This window comes from Girardinichthys multiradiatus, chromosome 19 (genome assembly GCF_021462225.1).
Source record: "Girardinichthys multiradiatus isolate DD_20200921_A chromosome 19, DD_fGirMul_XY1, whole genome shotgun sequence".
Taxonomy (NCBI): Eukaryota; Metazoa; Chordata; class Actinopteri; order Cyprinodontiformes; family Goodeidae; genus Girardinichthys; species Girardinichthys multiradiatus.
In genome coordinates this window covers 25,576,045-25,596,020 of record NC_061811.1, presented here as the reverse complement: position 1 = coordinate 25,596,020, position 19,976 = coordinate 25,576,045, and the positions used below count along the sequence as shown (strand labels likewise).

Here is a 19,976-nt window from a genome sequence, read left to right as displayed (position 1 = left end):
TTTGTTAATAGCCAGTTAGCAGACGTTCCCAAGGCCACATTGGGGAGCCAGATTTAGAAAAACAATAAATGTTGTGGTTCAGGCAGTTTTGAATTTTCAACCACCTTAAGAGTTTTACTGGTATGTCTCAATTGCAAATCCAAATTGCCAAATTTCTGGTACTTTCTGCAGATCTGGAGCATACAACGTCTCCAAGATTAATCCTTTAACCTCTGAGTCCAACCGCTGCCAGGCTGTGATTCTGTTCAAGAATCGTGTCCAGCTTGCGATTCTGCTCTCTTAATATTCCAGTCTGAGTGTCAATCGCTCTACAGACTCCACCTAACATCGCAGGCAGCTTCGAACAGTTGCCCACGTTTTGCAAATCACTCGATAAGCCAGGTAACCACCAACTCCAAAAAGCAGAAATCCTGTTATCATAAGTCCAAAGATGTGCACATTTTCTATGTCCTCGACTGACATCGTAGTCAGGCACACAATCTTCCACTGCTGCCAAGAATCCATTATGTATCCAGAGAAGAACGTCCCGTCTGGACAAGAGGGTCTCCTTTACCATGTCTTCCCGTCGAAAAAAAAAACATTTGATAAATTTCGTTGAGAGACCAGCTGACCAAATCCATAATTTACAAGTTTGGAGGATATGCAAATCGAGGCTCTGAGAAAAATACAGACAAAAAGCTGAAGCAGGGATCAGCAGGGAGGGAGGGAGAGAAAACGTGTGTGTCTTCTACCGAAAGCAAGAGAAAAGATTCACTTCATTCCTTTGGCCTCCAAGATGCGTTATTACTGTGTCTACTGATATTTCACAACCAAGGCAGCTTTGACTTAATCTATTTCAGACCATTCTAATTCAAGATGATTTTTTTTCCTCTATTTTATTTATTAAAAGAAATGCATTTCATTAATTCAGGCCTTGACCATAATGCCTATGCATGTTTTTAATTATGCCTTTTTTGTTTAATGGATTTATGTTTTGATTGCATCAATCAATGTCTATTAAAATATACATGGAGGATTTGCATATCACAAATATAGACCTTTTTTTGGACCCTTATGTCTGAATAACGGAGATTATACAAGAAAATAGCCGCACCAAGACTGTAAGTGATTTTCATGGAATGTCATTGTTTCATTCAAGTGAGTTTGTCTTGAAAATATTGGGAGAGCATAGGTATTTAATTTCATCTAGTTACCTGGCATTGCACAGCCATAGATAGTTGAGGGACTGTAGTGTTACTGTACTAACAGGACAATATGATGAACATTTTTGCATTTTAGAAATTGTGGTTAAAGTCTTTGAATAGGAAACCAACTCCTGCCTAAAGAGCCAGAGAACATTACTGAGAGTCCTTCTTTTAATTGTGCAGAGGGTAATGATGTTCCTCTGTATAGTAGCACATTGAAGAGAAAGGTTGAAGGATGTCAAGCACATGAAGAAAAAAATAATTATCTTTAGTTTTCTTGCAAATAAATCTTGTGGCTGGCTAGTTTAGATCGTCATGGTTACAATTTCCACTTCAAATTTTTTCATGTTCTTGATGACTGTAAAGCACTCCCCTTTTTAACCCTAAAATATTACCATTCACTTTTTTTGTGTGTTTTTTGCAGTGCTTTAGAAGTATGGAATGCAGATAATATTTTCTGAGGTTTTATTGAAAACATAACAGCTGTAGATGTTATTTATTCTGTTTCCATTTGAAGGGCCGTCAGTGTAATGATTGCTGTGGTAATTCTATAATTTCAATTGTTTAGCTTTCTTAGAGTTTGCGTCGTGAAACAAATTAATCCACTGAATTTTTATAGTCTTGCCACTGTTATTAAATCACTTCACTGTAGGGAATATTATCTTTCTTGTCTTTTACATTTTCTATCTTCATAACAAGGTCAATGCCAGTGACCTTTCTGTATTTCTCTGCTGGTTGCCTGGTAACTGGTGTTGGCCAAGAAATAGTCTGGTACATAACCCCTGTGTAAACACAACATAATGTGTTAATTAGAGAGACTGAAGGGTTCCAGGTCGTAAAGATGGTTCAGCCAATCAGCTGCTGGTAATTGCTGCATGCCTTGCAAACTGACAAATAAACGGTGTCCATCTCCACTTTTAACAAGACACAAAGTCAGATTCCCAGAAAGTGCTTTCTTAGCCAGGTCGTGCTGAAAAATGAAATCTTCATCTCCATAAAGCTTTTCAGCAGATGGAAGCATGAAGTGCTCCAAAATCTCCTGATAGCTAGCTGCATTGACCCTGCCCTTGATAAAACACAGTGGACCAACACCAGCAGCTGACACGGCACCCCAGACCATCACTGACTGTGGGTACTTGACACTGGACTTCTGGCATTTTGGCATTTCCTTCTCCCCAGTCTTCCTCCAGACTCTGGCACCTTGATTTCCGAATGACATGCAGAATTTGCTTTCATCCGAAAAAAGTACTTTGGACCACTGAGAAACAGTCCAGTGCTGCTTCTCTGTAGCCCAGGTCAGGCGCTTCTGCCGCTGTTTCTGGTTCAAAAGTGGCTTGACCTGGGGAATGCGGCACCTGTAGCCCATTTCCTGCACACGCCTGTGCACGGTGGCTCTGGATGTTTCTACTCCAGACTCAGTCCACTGCTTCCGCAGGTCCCCCAAGGTCTGGAATCGGCCCTTCTCCACAATCTTCCTCAGGGTCCGGTCACCTCTTCTCGTTGTGCAGCGTTTTCTGCCACACTTTTTCCTTCCCACAGACTTCCCACTGAGGTGCCTTGATACAGCACTCTGGGAACAGCCTATTTGTTCAGAAATGTCTTTCTGTGTCTTACCCTCTTGCTTGAGGGTGTCAATAGTGGCCTTCTGGACAGCAGTCAGGTCGGCAGTCTTACCCATGATTGGGGTTTTGAGTGATGAACCAGGCTGGGAGTTTTAAAGGCCTCAGGAATCTTTTGCAGGTGTTTAGAGTTAACTCGTTGATTCAGATGATTAGGTTCATAGCTCGTTTAGAGACCCTTTTAATGATATGCTAATTTTGTGAGATAGGAATTTTGGGTTTTCATGAGCTGTATGCCAAAATCATCCGTATTAAGACAATAAAAGACCTGAAATATTTCAGTTAGTGTGCAATGAATCTAAAATATATGAATGTTAAATTTTCATCATTACATTATGGAAAATAATGAACTTTATCACAATATGCTAATTTTTTGAGAAGGACCTGTATATATATATATATGTGTATATATATATATATATGTGTGTGTATATATATATATATATGTATATATATATATATGTATATATATATATTAGAGAGAGAGAGATCAGCTGTAAGTAAGATATAATTTGCTTATAATATTTTAACAGAGCTTGTTTTCAAAAATCCTGAACTATCCCTTTAATGTCCGATTGCATTGTCTGTGATTGTTAACAGGTCACTCATCTGGTGTTCCAGTATCTGAAGATGTTGCAGACCCTCGGACCACAGCAAAGGCACTTTCACACTCATATGCACAAAATCACACGATAAAGTAGTTTACGTGACAAAAATGTTTTTTTTTATCTACAGAAACGAACTCATTTTTAAGATTTTTGTGTGTCTAGCTTTCTAGTATATTTTGGCTCTTGATCCAGGATAAAAACGTATTTGCTGCATATTTTAAGAGGCAGTCCTCAACACTAATAATTAATGCGTTTGGTTTGCTGTCTGCTCATTTGTTTATTGCTTTTATTTGCTTTAATCTAGATGATGTTTGCCTTGTGATGTCTGAGGTTTTCTTTTGGGCAAATAAAAGTTAGAACTTTGCTTGTTTGTTGATGTCCTCAGAATATATGAGGAGATCCAGAGGATAGAAGCGAACGAGTTTCACTATCAAGAGCAGGTAAGGATATTAACACACAGAGGGTTATGTACAAATAGCAGGGCCTTGAAATATTGTGTTAGTTAAGGAAAATAAACTGTTTGCTTTCCTTGATGTCAGATTGATCCCATCGAGTATGTTGAGGACATCTGTGAAAACATGCAGCTGTTCCCTAAGGAGGACTTGCTGACAGGAGATCAGCTTATGTTCAAGTACAACCCTGAAGTAAGTAGCTCAGTTGTTTTGGGATTTTAATTCTGAATGGCAGAATTTCCCTTTTTAGACAAAGGTGTTAATGAAACGGGTCACGCAGATGTAAAAAAATTATTTATATGATAATGAATTTGCAGTGGACATCTTTATCTCGGAAGTAAAGCTGTTGTGCACCTGTCTTCTGTTGTGGATAGGAGCTGCAGGTCCAACAACTGATATGTTAGATTCTTCACACATACAGTGCCTGCCTCGCAGATGAAATCATTCTCCTTAATTTGTTTTACATTTTGTCAAATTACAACACCAAACTGTATTTTATTCACATTTTTGTGCAAATAAAATTGGAAAGCGTGACATGCATTTGCATTCAGCTCCACCCTGGGTCAATACTTTGTACAACCACCTCACTGCAATTACTGCTAAAATCTTTTGGGGATATATTTCTGCCAGCTTTGTGCATTTAGAAACTCAATATCAGTCAGATTTGGTTAGAGGCCATTTTGTATATGAAAATCAATTTTTCAAGCTTTGACTAGGCCATTCTAGCACACCAATGTGCTTTGTTATAAGCTATTCCTTTGTGGCTCTGGCCATAAGCTTAGGACTGTTGTCCTGCTAGAAGGTGACCCCACCCCATCACACATACACACACACACACACACACTCTGATTAGCTTCCCTGTCCCTGCTAACAAAAAAAGAGCATCACCCCAGCATTATGCTGCCACCACAATGTGTCACTTTGGATTGGTGTTTTCATGGGCTGTGAAATGTTGGTGTTTCCGCCACACTTTACATTTAGGCCAAAATTATTTGGTTTTATCTGACCATAGTAGCACTAAACCTGATACAGGACTTGTAATGTATTTCTTTCAGTAAAGACTTTCTTCTTGCCACTCTGCTTTAAAGGCCAAATCTGTGGCGTATCAACAAATTATCCCACTTGAACTGTGTATTTCTGCGGTTCATCCAGAGTCACCATAGGTCTCCTAGCTGTTCCTTTTCCCTGAATTTCTTTTTTTTTTTTTTGTCCCTACCTGTTTTTCTTTTTTGCTTCTCTCATTATTGCTCATGCATGGCCTAGATTTATGGGCCAATAAAATCCATTAAAGTTACCTGACAAAGTTTGTTTAAAGTTCAAGGTGCTATATTGTAATACTTTTCCAGACACTGTAAACAAATATTTTTGGGACCTACTCTAAAATGTGCTACTTGATCTTGTTTTCACGTGTATTTAGGTGATCGGTGCAGCTCTGTCCCTGCTAACCCCAGAGAACGCTAATCTGATGCTGCTGTCACCAGAACACGAAGGCCTGTGTCCCCTCCGGGAGAAGTGGTTTGGCACACAGTACAGCGTGGAAGGTGTGTGCGATGTTATATTTTAATAGACTGAAACGCACGGGGTAAAACATAAAGTCCATACAGTGGTGGAAAAGCCAGCACAACATAGTTAGAACATTTTCGTTAAAATGTGTACAGAAGGTAGAGGTAACACCCTTTCTTTGTGATTAAACAGATTCATTTTTTTCACCTACCGCACATTTTGTGCTTACATGCTGATAAGTGTGTGAACTTTACACAGACATACAGCAGAGCTGGATGGAGCGATGGAGTGGAAACATGGAGCTGAACAGTGACCTCCACCTTCCTGCAGAGAACAAGTTCATTGGTGGGTGACTAAGCGTCTTTGAGCCCAACAGAGTGAGAAAGTGCCCAGTTATGTGCTACATAACAAAGGGTCAGGAGTAAACAAGATTGTGCTTTTGCTCTTTATTCGTCCATCCAGTAAATACAATAATTACTACAGTTTGTGAGGAGCTTTTTTCATGTGTGACTCTGTTGTTAGTAGTGTTGGGATTCAATTCAATTCAGTTTTATTTATATAGCGCCAATTCACAACACATATTATCTCAAGCCACTTCACAACAATCAGGTACATACATTCCAATTAATCTTAACAATTGAACAGTGCAGTCAGAGTTAGTTATTTATTCAAATTGGATAAAACGTTTTTCTATCTAAGGAAACCCAGCAGATTGCATCCAGTCAGTGACTTGCAGCATTCACTCCTGGATGAGCATGTAGAGACAGTGGACAGTCACTGGTGTTGACTTTGCAGCAATCCCTCATACTGAGCATGCATGTAGCGACAGTGGAGAGGAAAAACTCCCTTTTAACAGGAAGAAACCTCCAGCAGAACCAGAACCAGGCTCAGTGTGAGCGGCCATCTGCCACGACCGACTGGGGGTTAGAGAGAACAGAGCAGAGACACAAAGAGAACAAAGAAGCACTGATCCAGAAGTACTTTCTATGGGAAGGAAAAGTAGATGTTAATGGATGTAGCTCCTTTAGTCGTTTCACCTAGAAAGAAAGAACAGATAAACTCTGAGCCAGTTTTCAAGGTTAGAGTCTGAAAGAGAGCACATACAGTTAGTTACAGTTAAGCTCCGTCAATCGCCATGTCTAGGAGAGAGAAAGGGTTAAACACTAAAAGACAGGGCCATGTGGATCATTGGTAGAGGGTGAGCATTAAGTTGTTGCCAGCAGAAGCTTGGACGATGCCCCTCTCCAGAAAGGTGTCACAGGTAGACACAGAGCCAGGCCAGGTGTAGCTTCTAGGAAGAGAATAGAGAGAACAAAGTTAAAAACTGAAATAACAGCAAATAATGCAAAATTGGAGAGTAGTGTGAGAATGTAGCGAAGAGGGTGAAAGGGGTCATTATGACCTCCAGCAGCCTAAGCCTATAGCAGCATAACTACACAGATAGTTTCAGTTCAGATTCTAACTAAAAGTTGTGAACTCCTAAATCAAGACAGTTATTTTTGTAGCGATTTGGGGGACTTGGTGTTTTTTCTTTTTTTCTCTGATTATTCTGCAGTCAAATGGATTGATGTTGTGAGTTTCAGCTGTGCTTTGTTAAAGACGGAGGAAGATAAAATCTGCTCTGCTCTTAGATGCGATTGGACGTATTATCCTGTAGACACTCAAATGATTTTCAGACCCTTGTACAGGAGAAGAAACTTTCCAGACCTGTAACTTCCAAGACTGGACAAAAGGGTCAATTTAAGAAAAGAAAATCAAAATTTACACAATTCTTGTACATTTTCCTTTTTATTTTCTTTTTTTTTATGTGTTAGTTTTTGGGTTACTTTGTCCTCCAGAACGTAGAGGTCAGGTAGAGCCGCACTTTGCTACAACAGAAGTATAAACAACACACCCCTCAGTCAGCTTTCAAGTATTCAAAAATATAAGTAAAACAAATATGTCACCATCTTTTAGAAGACAATGTAGAGATGCAGTGATTAGAGATTTGGGGGCGATTTGCAATCTCTGCTTTTTGTAAAAATGTTCATCCTCTAATTTTAGCCAGATCAGATTTCTTTTTTGGAACTATATATAACAGCGTTCAAAATATTTTCTGTAGCTGTCCTGATTTGAGCGGTCAATATTTATTTACAAAGGAAGCAATAAAAAAAAGAGTAGCTGCAAAACAGGGTTTTGCTGTTTTGAAACAAGGATGACACAATTTTGATTTTCAATTTCTTTTAGCATGTTTTGTTATTGATCAGCAGCATTAATCTTTTTAACTGTAAAAATCTTTCTTCCTACACAATAAGTCAGACTTCCAAAAGGCAGCCAACGTTTCCAGATTAACTATGACCCATAAAAGACAGATTAAAAGCTCAAAAGGATAAAACAGAGCATCTTAGTTATTGTACATTCAGCCTTCCTGTTATCTGCTGAAGTTGGTTCTGGACTTTAACAGTTTAACAAAATGCAAAACAAAATGTTTTTGTACCCACAGATGTCGGGTGTAGTTTCACCATTGCCTAGTAAATTCACTTCAAACCAAGCGTATCAAAGGTCGGTTACAAAATCACCAAAACTGCAGAAGGATAAAGGGTAATAACATCCAGGATTAGGGCTGCGATGTTGATAATACTGGTGAATGTTGCAGTGAGGAAATTACTTATGATAAATAAAGAAATTCTTGACATAACAGTGTTAATCTCCTGCTATTATTTCATCGCAAGCATAGACTCTTATGTAAGGACTCGAAAAAGCTTGAAATATGTTACTTTCATCCCAACAACATGGTGCTATTGGGAAATGTGCTGTTTTGGTAATGATGCCAATTGTGTGTGGCTTTTTAATTATTTTACCAGAACATCTTAATGCTCTCTGCAGTCCAGTTCTGTGCCATATTGATATTACATAAAGTGGTATTGTGTGATTATTAGATAAGGAATGTATTGAGCAGTCCTAACCAGAACTCGCCAAAATCAAGATTTTTCCTGTAGCAGCCTGGTCAAAATGCCTCCGTAAAAAAGAACTTCCCTTTTAAATTGCTTCTCACATTGTTGTTCTCCCTCTGACTTAATTTAAACACCCAAATGAAGAGATCTACTTTGAGTCTTCTTTCTTCAGTTACAACTTGGCCTGAGGAACGCCACATCTTACCAGTTCAGTTACCAGTTCAGTTAAGACTTTCACACTGAAGAGTGTTTCATAAGAACAAAGTTTAGTGTAGTTCCTTTGCAGAAATATCCGTTTTCTTCATTAGGGAGACGCTGATGTCATTTTATTACTGTTTAGTGAGTTCTTTATTCTTCATTCATGCAGTGTTTTTTTAACATGTCCTGGTTGTGATGGTCATCAGCTCTTCTCCAGAAAGCCTCACACTTTGAGAACCACTGCTGTAGGGAAACTGAGTATCTTTAAGTGTCTTCAGTGGGATTTTCTTGCTAGTCTGTGACAGTGATTCAGGTTCTGAAGCAATAATATACATCTTGATAATTACATGACGGTATTTGTTCTAGTTTGTGTTTGAACCTTCTTGCTTTTATTTTGTGAATGCATTAGGACTGCTGTAGGTTTTGGATAAAGTATTGCTTTTGTCGTGACTTCATCCCAACATTTGAAATTAATTAAATTGTGAAAATATGTCTGTGTTTTGACAGACACATTAGGGCAATACAGTTGTGCTTTTCTTGTTTACTTTATTTTGAAGGAATAGTAAAGAACTAAAGATCACACATAATTTTATGGCATATTTTTTCAAATTTTCCAGATCCACCCTAAGGGAACTATAATTTAATCCATTTAATTAACTACGAGGCCTTCCTATTTGACAGGAATTGAGTTTTCTTTTTTCCCCTTCTGCCCTTTAATAATTTTTTCACACATTAAAATTATGTTTAAGAGTTGTTCATCTGTTTGCTTTAAGCACAGGAGCAATATATGACAATCCAGCTCAACATTTTGCAGAAGCTGTAAAAAATGTTGGTTTTTTTTTCTTGTTTGTTTTTAAACTAACCTAGTGCTTTGAAAAAGTATTTGCCCTCTTTCAGATTTTTCTCACCCACTTAAGGTGATATTTTCATTCATTAAGAGACAAAGCTATCCAAACTAACCTCAACGTGTGCAAAATTCAACAGAAGCAGCTGCAATTTAGCATTTACAATAGCTAGAAGCCTGTGAAGGAATTTTGCCACTCTCTTCTTCATATAGAGGTGGTTATATTCACATAGAGCCAGGCTGATTTAAATAGATTTTATTATTTTAATAAATAAGTCTCCCTTTGGAAATAGTTATTTGTATTCATTCAGTTTATCTTTGGGGATAGAATTTGCTTGAGCTGAAAAATTTAGGGGGGAATGGGGCAGATTCTTTTTCTCAGCAGTGTACAGCACAATTTCTCAATTTTGACACACTGAATGTGTAACCATGTAAGGGTATCATATAGGGATACTGCTGGGATTTATATTCAACAAAAGTTTCCATCTTAAGACCCAGGGGAAGCCAGTTTATGCTACGTTAGTTGAGGATTTTCAGCAGCTCCCTTTAGGGCCAAAAAAAGGACTTTATCATATTTGGAAATTTGCACCGCATGTTGTCACCTCACTTTGACAGGTAAGAGTGGTACATTACCTCCTTAGACTTGACATAAAAGCTGCTGGAGGTGTAGCTCATCTGATTTTTACCTCCGTTTGGAATTGTTAAAGCAGCTCCTGTAATGTACCAGTGGACAAAATGTCAACATGGTTTATTTTTACGTGTTTTTCTCTGTTGTATGTTCATACCCAAACTGACGACCTGACATTATTTGAGTCTGTTCTGACCGGATGGATGATGAACTGTTGTTGTGTACCTTTATTCAGCCACTGACTTCACCCTGAAGCCCTCCGACTGCCCAGACACAGACTTCCCTGTCCAGGTAGCCGACGGCGACAAGGGCTGCCTGTGGTACAAAAAGGACAACAAATTCAAAATCCCTAAAGGTGTGCAGAATCTTGCACTGCTTATTTTTTCATGCGCGATGTTTCCATAGATACATTTAGCATCAGCAGAAATGTGCTGAGACCTGTTTGCCCTCTCTCCTGCTGCAGCCTATGTCAGATTCCACCTAATCTCTCCAATAATCCAACAATCTGCAAAGAAGTAAGTTCAGACTCAGATATGAGCTTGGAAAAGTAACTATGGATTCTGCTTTTATCTACTTTATCACCTGTCAGCCTCTCAGCATATCTTACTGTTTATTAATATTTTCTTTAACCCTTCTGTAGATTCAGTTTTGTTTATCCTTTTTGCCTTTTTATTGATTTATTCTTACCCTTGCTTTATGCTTATCTTCTCGGTTTCTTTCTTGTTTATATCTGTCCTCGACCTTCACTTCATTCCACCTTCTGATGCTTTTCTTATTTTTTTTTTTCTCTGTTCTTCATCCTGTTGGCCTCCAGCATAGTCTTGTTTGATTTGATGGTCAACATACTGAGCCACAACTTGGCCGAGCCGGCCTATGAGGCTGAAGTGGCGCAGCTGGAGTACAAGCTGGTGGCCGGCGAGTATGGTCTGATCATCAAAGTTAAGGGATTCAACCACAAGTTGCCTGTGAGTGAACTAACCATCCGTATGGAGATATGTGTCCATTGTGTACTTTTACAGCGCCTTTTAAAATAAGCTTATTTCATAGTGTTTCACATTTTCTTAAGTTCCAAGACACAAACCTCAATGTATTGTTTTAGTAGAGGGAAAGGGATACATGGTTTTTCTAAATATTATGCAAACAAATCTGTTGGGTGTGCAGGGTAGTTTTATTTAGCTCCTCTGAGGCAATACAGCTGTAACTACCAGCTTTGAACGTCTGAAGACAAAAATTCTTCATTGCAAAGTCCTTAAACATCCCAGATTGGTTGGAGAGCATCAATAAACAAATTTTGCTGCAGATTATCAGTTTGACATGAGTTTGGACTTTCACTGGGCCCTTTTAAAACCTGAATATGCTTTGAGCAGTAGTCCTTTGCAGCCTCTAACAGGATTTCTACCAGGCTCCAGTCTTCCTCCTATGAGTTCCGATCTGCTTCCTTGTCGCTGCTGAAGAATAACATCCCTGAAGCATGATGCTGCCACCACCATATGTCGATGGCGTGTTCTGAGTGATATGAAGTGTTGGTTTTCCTCTGAACGTAGTGTTTTGTATTTAGGGCCATAAAGTAGAATTTTGATCTCATCTGACAGGAATACCTTCCTCCTCTGTTTGCTGTGTCTTTTAAACAGGACTCTTTAAGGCTTTTTTTTTTTTTTTAAATGTCTTCTCCTTGACACCTTTCAATTAATTCTAGATATTTAGGGTGTGTATTTACTACTTGTCACATCAACAGATACTTCCACCTGAGCTGTGGATCTTTGCAGCTCCTCCAAAGTTACCATGGGCCTCTTGGCTGCTCTTGGAGTAAAGGTGGCTGATTACAAATGCTTGTCACATATTGGAGATTTGTATTAGTAAAACATTTCCAAAACAAGGTACTATTTACCTTTTTACAGATATGTTACTTTGTGTTGGTGTATCACTTATAATCCCAGTAAATACATTAAAGTTTGTACCATGTTCATCCCTGAACACAAAGATGGATTGATGAAGAATCTCATCCTCACTCTCTAACCACGTTTCTCTCTACAGTTGCTGTTCCACCTGATAGTCGACCACTTGGCCGCTTTTTCTGCCTCCGAGGAAGTCTTCAGCATGTTTACAGAGCAGCTGAAAAAAACCTACTTCAACATCCTCATTAAACCCGAGAAACTCAGCAAGTACGTTGTGTACCCTCTGCCCCCCCCCTCCTGTGTGAATCTTACCAAGTCTGTGTTGCCTTCTAGTGGTGAAACGTGTGACAGCCCTGAATAGGAAAGCCCTCCACATCTGTCTTACCTTTTATCTTCTATGACATTCCAAGTCCTTGTGTCCTGTTTATCTCAGGGATGTGCGTTTGTTGATCTTGGAGCACTCTCGCTGGTCCATGGTGGAGAAGTACCAGGCTCTCATGGCCGGCCTGGCCAGTGAAGAGCTGATGGAGTTCAGCCGGAGCTTCAAGGCTGAGCTGTACACCGAGGGGCTGGTGCAGGGGAACTTCAGCAGTGCCGTGAGTCAGCATTCCTCGAGACACAGACAACCTGACTGACAAATCTATTGACTGATTAAGATAAATCTGCTGATGTGATTTGCTGAGTCCCTCTTATCTGTGCCAGTTCATTACTCCTTGTTGCTTCCATCACAGGAATCTGTGCAGTTCCTACAGTACATCACTGAGTAAGTTCAGCTTTTGTTTTGAATGTGCCTCTTACCATGTGATCAGACAGATTTGTTTGCAGCCACCAGCTTCACCCTCTCCTCTCTATTCCTCACCTCTTTATCTATGTCAGTTGCTCTGCATTTTCCTGGCTGATCACCTTTTACCTGTTGTTACTCATCTGACAGTAAGCTGCAGTTCTCCAAGCTGCCAGGGGAGGTTCCTGTGACGTTCAGGGTGGTGGAGCTTCCTCCAAAGCATCATATCTGCAAAGTCAAGTCATTAAATAAGGGGGACGCTAACTCTGAGGTCACTGTGTACTACCAGGTAACACATTCGTAGCTTGTCAATTAGTAATTTTTCTAAAAACATCCAGTTTCCTGCTTTCCAATGCAGATTACTTTACATTCAGTATCTTTTCATTCCATTTTTCTTTTAGTCCGGGCCCAAGGCTTTAAGGGAGCACGCCCTGATGGAGCTGATGGTGGTACGTGTTTAGAGAGACATCCTTTCATCTTATCAGCCCACCTGGTCTTCAGCCCTCTGGTACTTACCAAGTTCTTGTTTTTCAGATGCACATGGAGGAGCCCTGCTTTGATTTTCTCAGGACTAAAGAGACTCTGGGGTGAGTTTCTGGAGCAGCCTTAAAACGCTTGCATGGTTTGCAGTCGAACTTGTCAAGAGAACACCTGGAACTCCAATTCCACATGCAGTTCTTCATGCTTTTTATTCTATCCAGTCATTTTGTCTGCAAAATGCAGGCGGAAACAAAGCTGTTGCTAATGTTCCACAATAAGCCAAAAAAGCAGAACTATTTCTGTAATACCTTGAAACGTCTCTGATTGTTTATGCTATATTTAGCAGAAATCTGACTTGCTTTTGATTACTAATTTTATCAAATATTTCAAGAAGACCCTTAATGTAATAGTTTGTGGCACGACTTATTGCAGCAATCAGCACCAACAAGCAATCTAGCATATCAACATCTCCTAACATTTAGTTGGCCCACTCTTCCTGAGCAAACTGCTCAAGCTATTTCAGGTTTATAGGGGGCCTTTTCCACATGGCAGGTTTCTGATCATTCCATAGATGTTCAATAGGAGGACGATCTGGGCTTATGGAGGGCCATTTTCGAATAGTCCAATGTTTATGGGCCGACTAGTACAGTGGTACCATGGTCACTATAGCAGACAGGTAAAACAGTACCAAGTCCTACTGGGAACTGAAATCAGCGTTTCCATAAAGCTTGTTGGCAGAAGGAAGCTTGAAGTGTTCCAAAATGTCCTGATAAATGGCTGTGCTGTCTTTGGACTTGATAGAACACAGCAGACCAGCACCAGCAGATGACATGACTCTTCAAATGATCACTGACAGTTGAAACTTTACACTGGACCTCAAGCAACTTGGATTTTGTGACCTTGATTTCCAAATGAAACACAACATTTGCTTTCATTTAAAAAGAGGACCACTGAGCAACCATTTTTTTTATCTTAGTCCAGTTAAGAAGCTTCTGATGTTTCTGGTTCAGGAGTGGCTTAACACAAGGGACATTGAAGCACAGCTGCAGTCCACACCTTGAAAATCTCCCCAAAACCCTCTGGTCTTTGCTTTACAATCCTCTCCAGCTTGCCACTATCCATGTTTCTTGTGCACCTTTTTCTGCCACAGTTTTTCCTTCCACTGAACTTTCCATTAATATGATTTGATACAGCACTTTGTGAACAACCAGCTTCTTTGGCAATGCCTTTTTGTGGCTTACACTCCCTGTGTAAGGTGTCAGTGAATGTCTGCTGGACATCTGTCAAGTCAGTACTTCAAATGATGTCGAATTTTCATTTCATTTCTCCTAATGTAAAATTATGAGAAACTGCATTTAGAGGTTTCATTAGATTTAAGTCATGATTATGATAATTAAAATTTAAAACTGCAAATATATCACTGTGTGATTGTTTCATGAATGAAATATCTATCCTTTTCATGATATTCGTCTTTATTGGGATGCACCTGTACATTAGACCATGGGTTTTTATGCAGATTCCAACAAATTTGTATGCATCTGCACATCCTGTTTTATTTTGTTTTACTCTTGGAAGGAAAATAAGCTAATAATATGTTTAAAGCTGTATTAACTGCTGCAATAACACCAGAATGGTGTTTTTCATAAGTTTAAAGACTTGGATTTATGTGAGAGTTCAAAGCAAACGTAATTTACTTCTCAACCGTTTCTCTCCAAATCCTACCTGCCATCTTTTGTGTCCCCTCTGCAGTTACCATGTCTACCCCACCTGCAGAAACACCTCTGGTGTTCTGGGTTTCTCTGTCACCGTGGAAACACAGGCGACTAAATTCAAGTGAGTCCGCAGCACAATTTTTACCCTTTAAAGATCCGATCTATCTTAACCACTTTCCCCGGATCCGGGATATGATGTATCTGACTGTTCACCCGTTCCCCAGCTACAATTTATCTGCGTGTCGCTGGAAATGGAGGAAGTGGAACTGATAAATGACTAACGGGATCAAATTCATCCCACAGCCTCTAATATCTTCTCGTTCTCATCTCTCCCCCAGCTCTGAGTTGGTGGAGTTAAAGATTGAGGAGTTCTTGGTTTCATATGGAGAGAAGCTCGGTGCTTTGACTGAGGAGGCCTTTAACACTCAGGTCTGTTTGTGTTTGTGTGTATTTTTGGAGCTTCTAATGTTCATAAAAAAGCTACAGAAAGTTAGATTGACTGACGTAAATTGGTGCTTTTGTCTAAACACATTTTATTCAGCTAGATTTTTTATATTTGTGGAAACCATTGTGTGGATGAATTGTGGTCTGTGCCCTCCATGCAGGTGACTGCTTTAGTAAAGCTGAAGGAGTGTGAGGACACACACCTGGGGGAGGAGGTGGACAGGAACTGGGCCGAAGTGGTGACGCAGCAGTATGTGTTTGACAGGCTCAACAAGGAGGTGAGAAGGAAACTAACCAACCATGTGTACATTTCTTCCTTATTTTTCTCCTCCCCTACCATGCTGTTGTTTCAATAACCATTTCTGTTTGGAAAATCTCAGCTCTGATGGACCAGTTTGGACTTCTGATCTGTTCAGGATTTTTGAAACTTTGGTGCCATCTAGTGAACCAGCTCACATTTCATCCAGTTTTTAGACAGGCCATTGTTCTTAAGTTGGCATCAACACCCTTTATCCTCCATTTCCAAGACATGAAAACACATGCTGATGTTTTTTTTTTCTAACAGCCTACTTCTGGGGTTTGCTGAGGATCAATTTCTGAACTTTCTTTTCTGTTAAATGAAAACATTTTTGACATGCACATTCAGTGTCTTGCAAAATTATGTTTTCACATTTTGACCCAGTCCCACAATAAACGAAACAACAACCAAAAGTAGTGCATAATTCTGAAATGAAAGGAAAATTATGCATTATTTTCTTTTTCTTTTTTTTATGAAAATCTGCATGCATTTAGTCTTTTACTCTGATACCCTTAAATGAAATCCAGTTCAACCAATTGCTTCCAGAAGTCACCTAATTGGTAAATATAGCTTTCCTGTATGTAACTTAAGCTCTGTATTAATCCAGATGTTCTGTGAAACCTCAGGGGTTTGTTAGAGAGCATTAATGAACAACATCATGAAGATCAGACAGTCCTGGGTCAGGGAGGAAGTTCTGGGGAAATTTAAAGCTTATTACGTAACTGTAATTCTACCAAGACATGGCCACCCACCTAAACTGACTAAATATGGGTATGAATACTCTAGCAACACACTGTGTGTGTATAATGTGAATATAATCAACACCTATATAATTTAGTTTGTGAATAAATGTCACCAGTAGAGGGTGATTGTGTGCCTAACTTATTGTGCTGTTTTTAGATCGATGCTCTGAAGCAGATGAGCAGAGATGAGCTCATCTCCTGGTACCAGGAACATCGAGGTGCAACCAGCCGCAAACTCAGCATGCATGTAAGGAATGCTGTCACGTTCAGGTTTGAGAAAGGGACGAGACATTTTCACTACACTGCTCACACATTTATGCCTCTCTGCCATTTTATGAAGGTGGTTGGATTTGGTGCTGAAGAGAACGATGAGGAAGGTGGGGGTAAAAACCAGGAAGGAAAAGGAGACAAAGAGGAGGATGTAAGCAAATCTACGTATGGTGAGGTGTCAAAGCTCACCTTCCTTCCTGCCTCAACCAAGATAGAGGGCGCCATCACCATAATGGACATACCCGCTTTCATCAAAGGCCTGCCCCTCTTCCCTTACCACAAGATACTCGAATGAACGTGTGCTCAAACTGTGAGACAGACAGTTGGCTGAGCTCTGCCTTTCACTGAGCCGCGCTCATGGACTCTGCCCCTTTAGAGCTGCAGGCACTAAATTTCAATGTCAGCTGCTCTCCAGTTCTGGACCTTGCAGGTTTTAACCACACTGTGTGCATCAGAAAAAAGGCTGAGAGTGATGATTGAGTTTTATTTTAACTTACCGTTTTGCATGCTGACAATGCAAAATGAAAAACCACTGCCTGAAAAATATGATACAAATTCTACTTACGATCTTCCGTTTTCCTTTAAGGTGCCCTAATTCAGTTGAATGCATCAAAAAAAAAAAAAAAGTATTCAATTAATTGAACTATAGATGTTTTAATTTGAGTGATTGTGTGCCGCTGTTATGTTGTATAATGATAATGTTGGAAAATATCAATAAATGACGAGTGAAGGAATTACACTGTTTAAAGTCAATTGACAGGTTTAAACAAAATCTTGAGTTGCAGTTTACAGAAAGGTAAGAGAATTTTAATTAGTTTAAAAACACTATGTGGAAAATAATCTAACACTGCACATCATCTTGAACTCATTACCACTGTGAAACATGGTGATGGTGGCATCATGTGCTTTTCTTCAGCAGGGGCAGGTAAGTTGGTCAGAGTTGATAGGAAGATGGATAGAAGGAGTTTAATACAGGGCAACACTGGAAGAAAGTATGTTGGACGCTACCAAGACATCCAGCAAGACAACAATCCTTAACATTTAGCGTGAGCTACTACGGAAGGATTTGGATCAAAGCATAATGATGTGTTGGAATGGCCTAGTCAAAGTACCAGCCTAAAGCCAATTGAACATCTTTGGTAAGACTTGAAAAATTGATGTTCACAAATGTTCCTCATCCAATCTGACTGAGCTCGAGATATTTTTGCAAAGAAGCATGGACAAAAACTTCAGTTTGTAGAAGTGCAATGCTAGCATGGACTTGCCCCAGAAGACAGGCAGCTGTAATCGCAGTGAAATCTCCCTCTACAAAGTATTGATTCAGGGGAGCTGAATACAAATGTACGTCATATATCGATCTCATAAAATAGAAATAAAACAAATTGAAGACTGCGGCTGTAACCAGACAAAATCTGGAAAAGGTCAAGGGGTATCAATATGAATAGTAGATGTTAATTTGTTTATTTAATAGTAAGAGAAAACAATGAATCCATGCATTGCTAATGTTATTAACCTAAGATAAGACAATTCATCCAAATTAACAGCAACCTTTACTCAACACATTTTCCTTCTCACAGAGCCTTGAAATGATCTTTCTCCTCAGCGTGTGGTTTAGACATGTTACCCTGATTCATTCAACACATATAAGGGTTAGAAATGATTTTTGTGGATGACTGGATGTAAAAAAAAAAAAAGCTTCAGAAGAACCAGAAAAAAATATTAAATTGAGCTCGGAGCCAAATTTCAAAAACTTCATAATTAATTGAGAATTTGAAGGGGTTTTTGGTCATGTCCTTTTAATAAACAAGATCATTTTTTTCCAAGTCAATGAAGACAGACAGAATTTGCTGAGCTGGCAGGACATTGCTTTCACAGAATGGAAAAAAATCCTACAAATAAACTAAAGACTGTTTACTCGACATCATCCATGCCAAAACTGGTGTGCTGTTACCACAAACCGTGCAAGGTGGCCAATCTTCATCTTCTGTGCCAAGTTTTTTATTTTTATATTCCAACACTGCAAAAGACAGTGGCACTTTGCCCTACAGGATGTAATTAAAATCTGATCAAGAGCCAAGCAGAGCATGGTAACACAACTGACTAATATACCCAGGGGATGTCTCCCCTGGTAATACGGTACAAAACAGGCCGAAAATAAAAAGTGCAGGAAAAATGAAGCCAGATGTACCTGTGGGATCGATGCTGAAGCTCCTCTTTCTACTGGTTCAGTGTGGAACTCATTTGACAGCATTCTGGCATATGGTTGTAACATGCTGCACTGCAAAGCCCCAAAGAGCCTTCTTCGTGATGACAAACAGATCTAATTAGCTCTCAGCTTATTGTGATCTGAGCCGCTCCTCCCTGATGGATCAGCTACAGTCATATCCTCTGGAGACTACAGGATATTAAGCATGGGTTACTTGTCCTACATTACACTGCGTAGACCTGAGATACTGTGGCTTTGATGGTAAAGATGGAAGAAGCGAGGTATGAAGCAGCAGCTTTTTAGCTCAAGGAAAGCAGTTTTGTCTTTGTCTCCCGCTATTGCTGCTACGTCCTCGTGGACCACAATATAAAACCCACCATCTTATTCTGCATTCTGCACTCACTCACCCTGCAGCACTCCAAAGACAGATTAACTCATCATATTTAAAGCCTTTTAAGGTACTTGACTTTATTGTATTGCTTGAAATGGCATCTGAAGAAAATTCTGCCTTTTACACAGTGGTTAACATTTACCTCAACATGGTTTCATCATATTTTCAATTTCCTATAAATGTTTTGTTTGGTTCCTATTTATGAAGAGTAACCCTTGTTTTAAATAATAGGCTATCGCACATGAATTTGAAAATCTTTGAAAAGTAAATTTTTTTAATAAAATCAACTCAAAACGTGTAACATTATAAAGATGGATTACACACAATGGGAAATATTTCAAAGGGTTATTTTTGTTCATTGTGATGATTATGTCTGACACCCTATGTTAGCCTGTTTGTTTTTCCAACCCACTTGTGGATGTGGATATTTAATAGGAATTTTAACAATACTGAGATATTCAAGTAATGTAAGCGAACAAACATGTTTTCTGTAGAATTTAATTATATGTTTTCTGGTTAGGAATAAATTTTGACACCCCACTAAATTGACCAACATTACACACATTTTTTTACATAAGTGCTCAAGATTAGTACATTATTACTCAGTTTAAAGGGGATTTGCTCTGTTTTAACCTTATTCTTTCAGTTTGCTGTTTCTGACCAAAGCAGTCAAAGTGAACACCAAGCTTACCTGAAATCAGACCGCAAGATGCTAAAAGAAGACTCCAAACACCTTAAAATGTCATCATGAGACCTACAGCAGGCACTTGCTACTGTTGATATGAAA

The 19,976-nt window shown here is 39.3% G+C and overlaps 1 protein-coding gene across 4 annotated transcripts in view; it reads left to right on the top strand.

Moving 5' to 3' along the window:
* nrd1a (nardilysin a (N-arginine dibasic convertase)) overlaps positions 1-17,326 on the top strand; it is a 42,211-nt gene extending 24,885 nt beyond the window's left edge. For all 4 annotated transcript variants that reach the window (XM_047345316.1, XM_047345318.1, XM_047345317.1 and 1 more), the window contains exons 14-32: positions 3,404-3,462; positions 3,797-3,851; positions 3,951-4,055; positions 5,281-5,404; positions 5,625-5,711; positions 10,205-10,324; positions 10,433-10,484; positions 10,784-10,934; positions 12,004-12,131; positions 12,298-12,460; positions 12,596-12,627; positions 12,796-12,934; positions 13,047-13,094; positions 13,180-13,232; positions 14,875-14,958; positions 15,176-15,266; positions 15,443-15,559; positions 16,480-16,569; positions 16,663-17,326. In XM_047345316.1, the coding sequence (XP_047201272.1) occupies positions 3,404-3,462; positions 3,797-3,851; positions 3,951-4,055; positions 5,281-5,404; positions 5,625-5,711; positions 10,205-10,324; positions 10,433-10,484; positions 10,784-10,934; positions 12,004-12,131; positions 12,298-12,460; positions 12,596-12,627; positions 12,796-12,934; positions 13,047-13,094; positions 13,180-13,232; positions 14,875-14,958; positions 15,176-15,266; positions 15,443-15,559; positions 16,480-16,569; positions 16,663-16,887 (1,923 nt within the window). In that variant the 3' untranslated portion in view covers positions 16,888-17,326. The remainder of the gene's footprint in view (positions 1-3,403; positions 3,463-3,796; positions 3,852-3,950; positions 4,056-5,280; positions 5,405-5,624; positions 5,712-10,204; positions 10,325-10,432; positions 10,485-10,783; positions 10,935-12,003; positions 12,132-12,297; positions 12,461-12,595; positions 12,628-12,795; positions 12,935-13,046; positions 13,095-13,179; positions 13,233-14,874; positions 14,959-15,175; positions 15,267-15,442; positions 15,560-16,479; positions 16,570-16,662) is intronic.
* Positions 17,327-19,976: the final 2,650 nt, after the last annotated feature.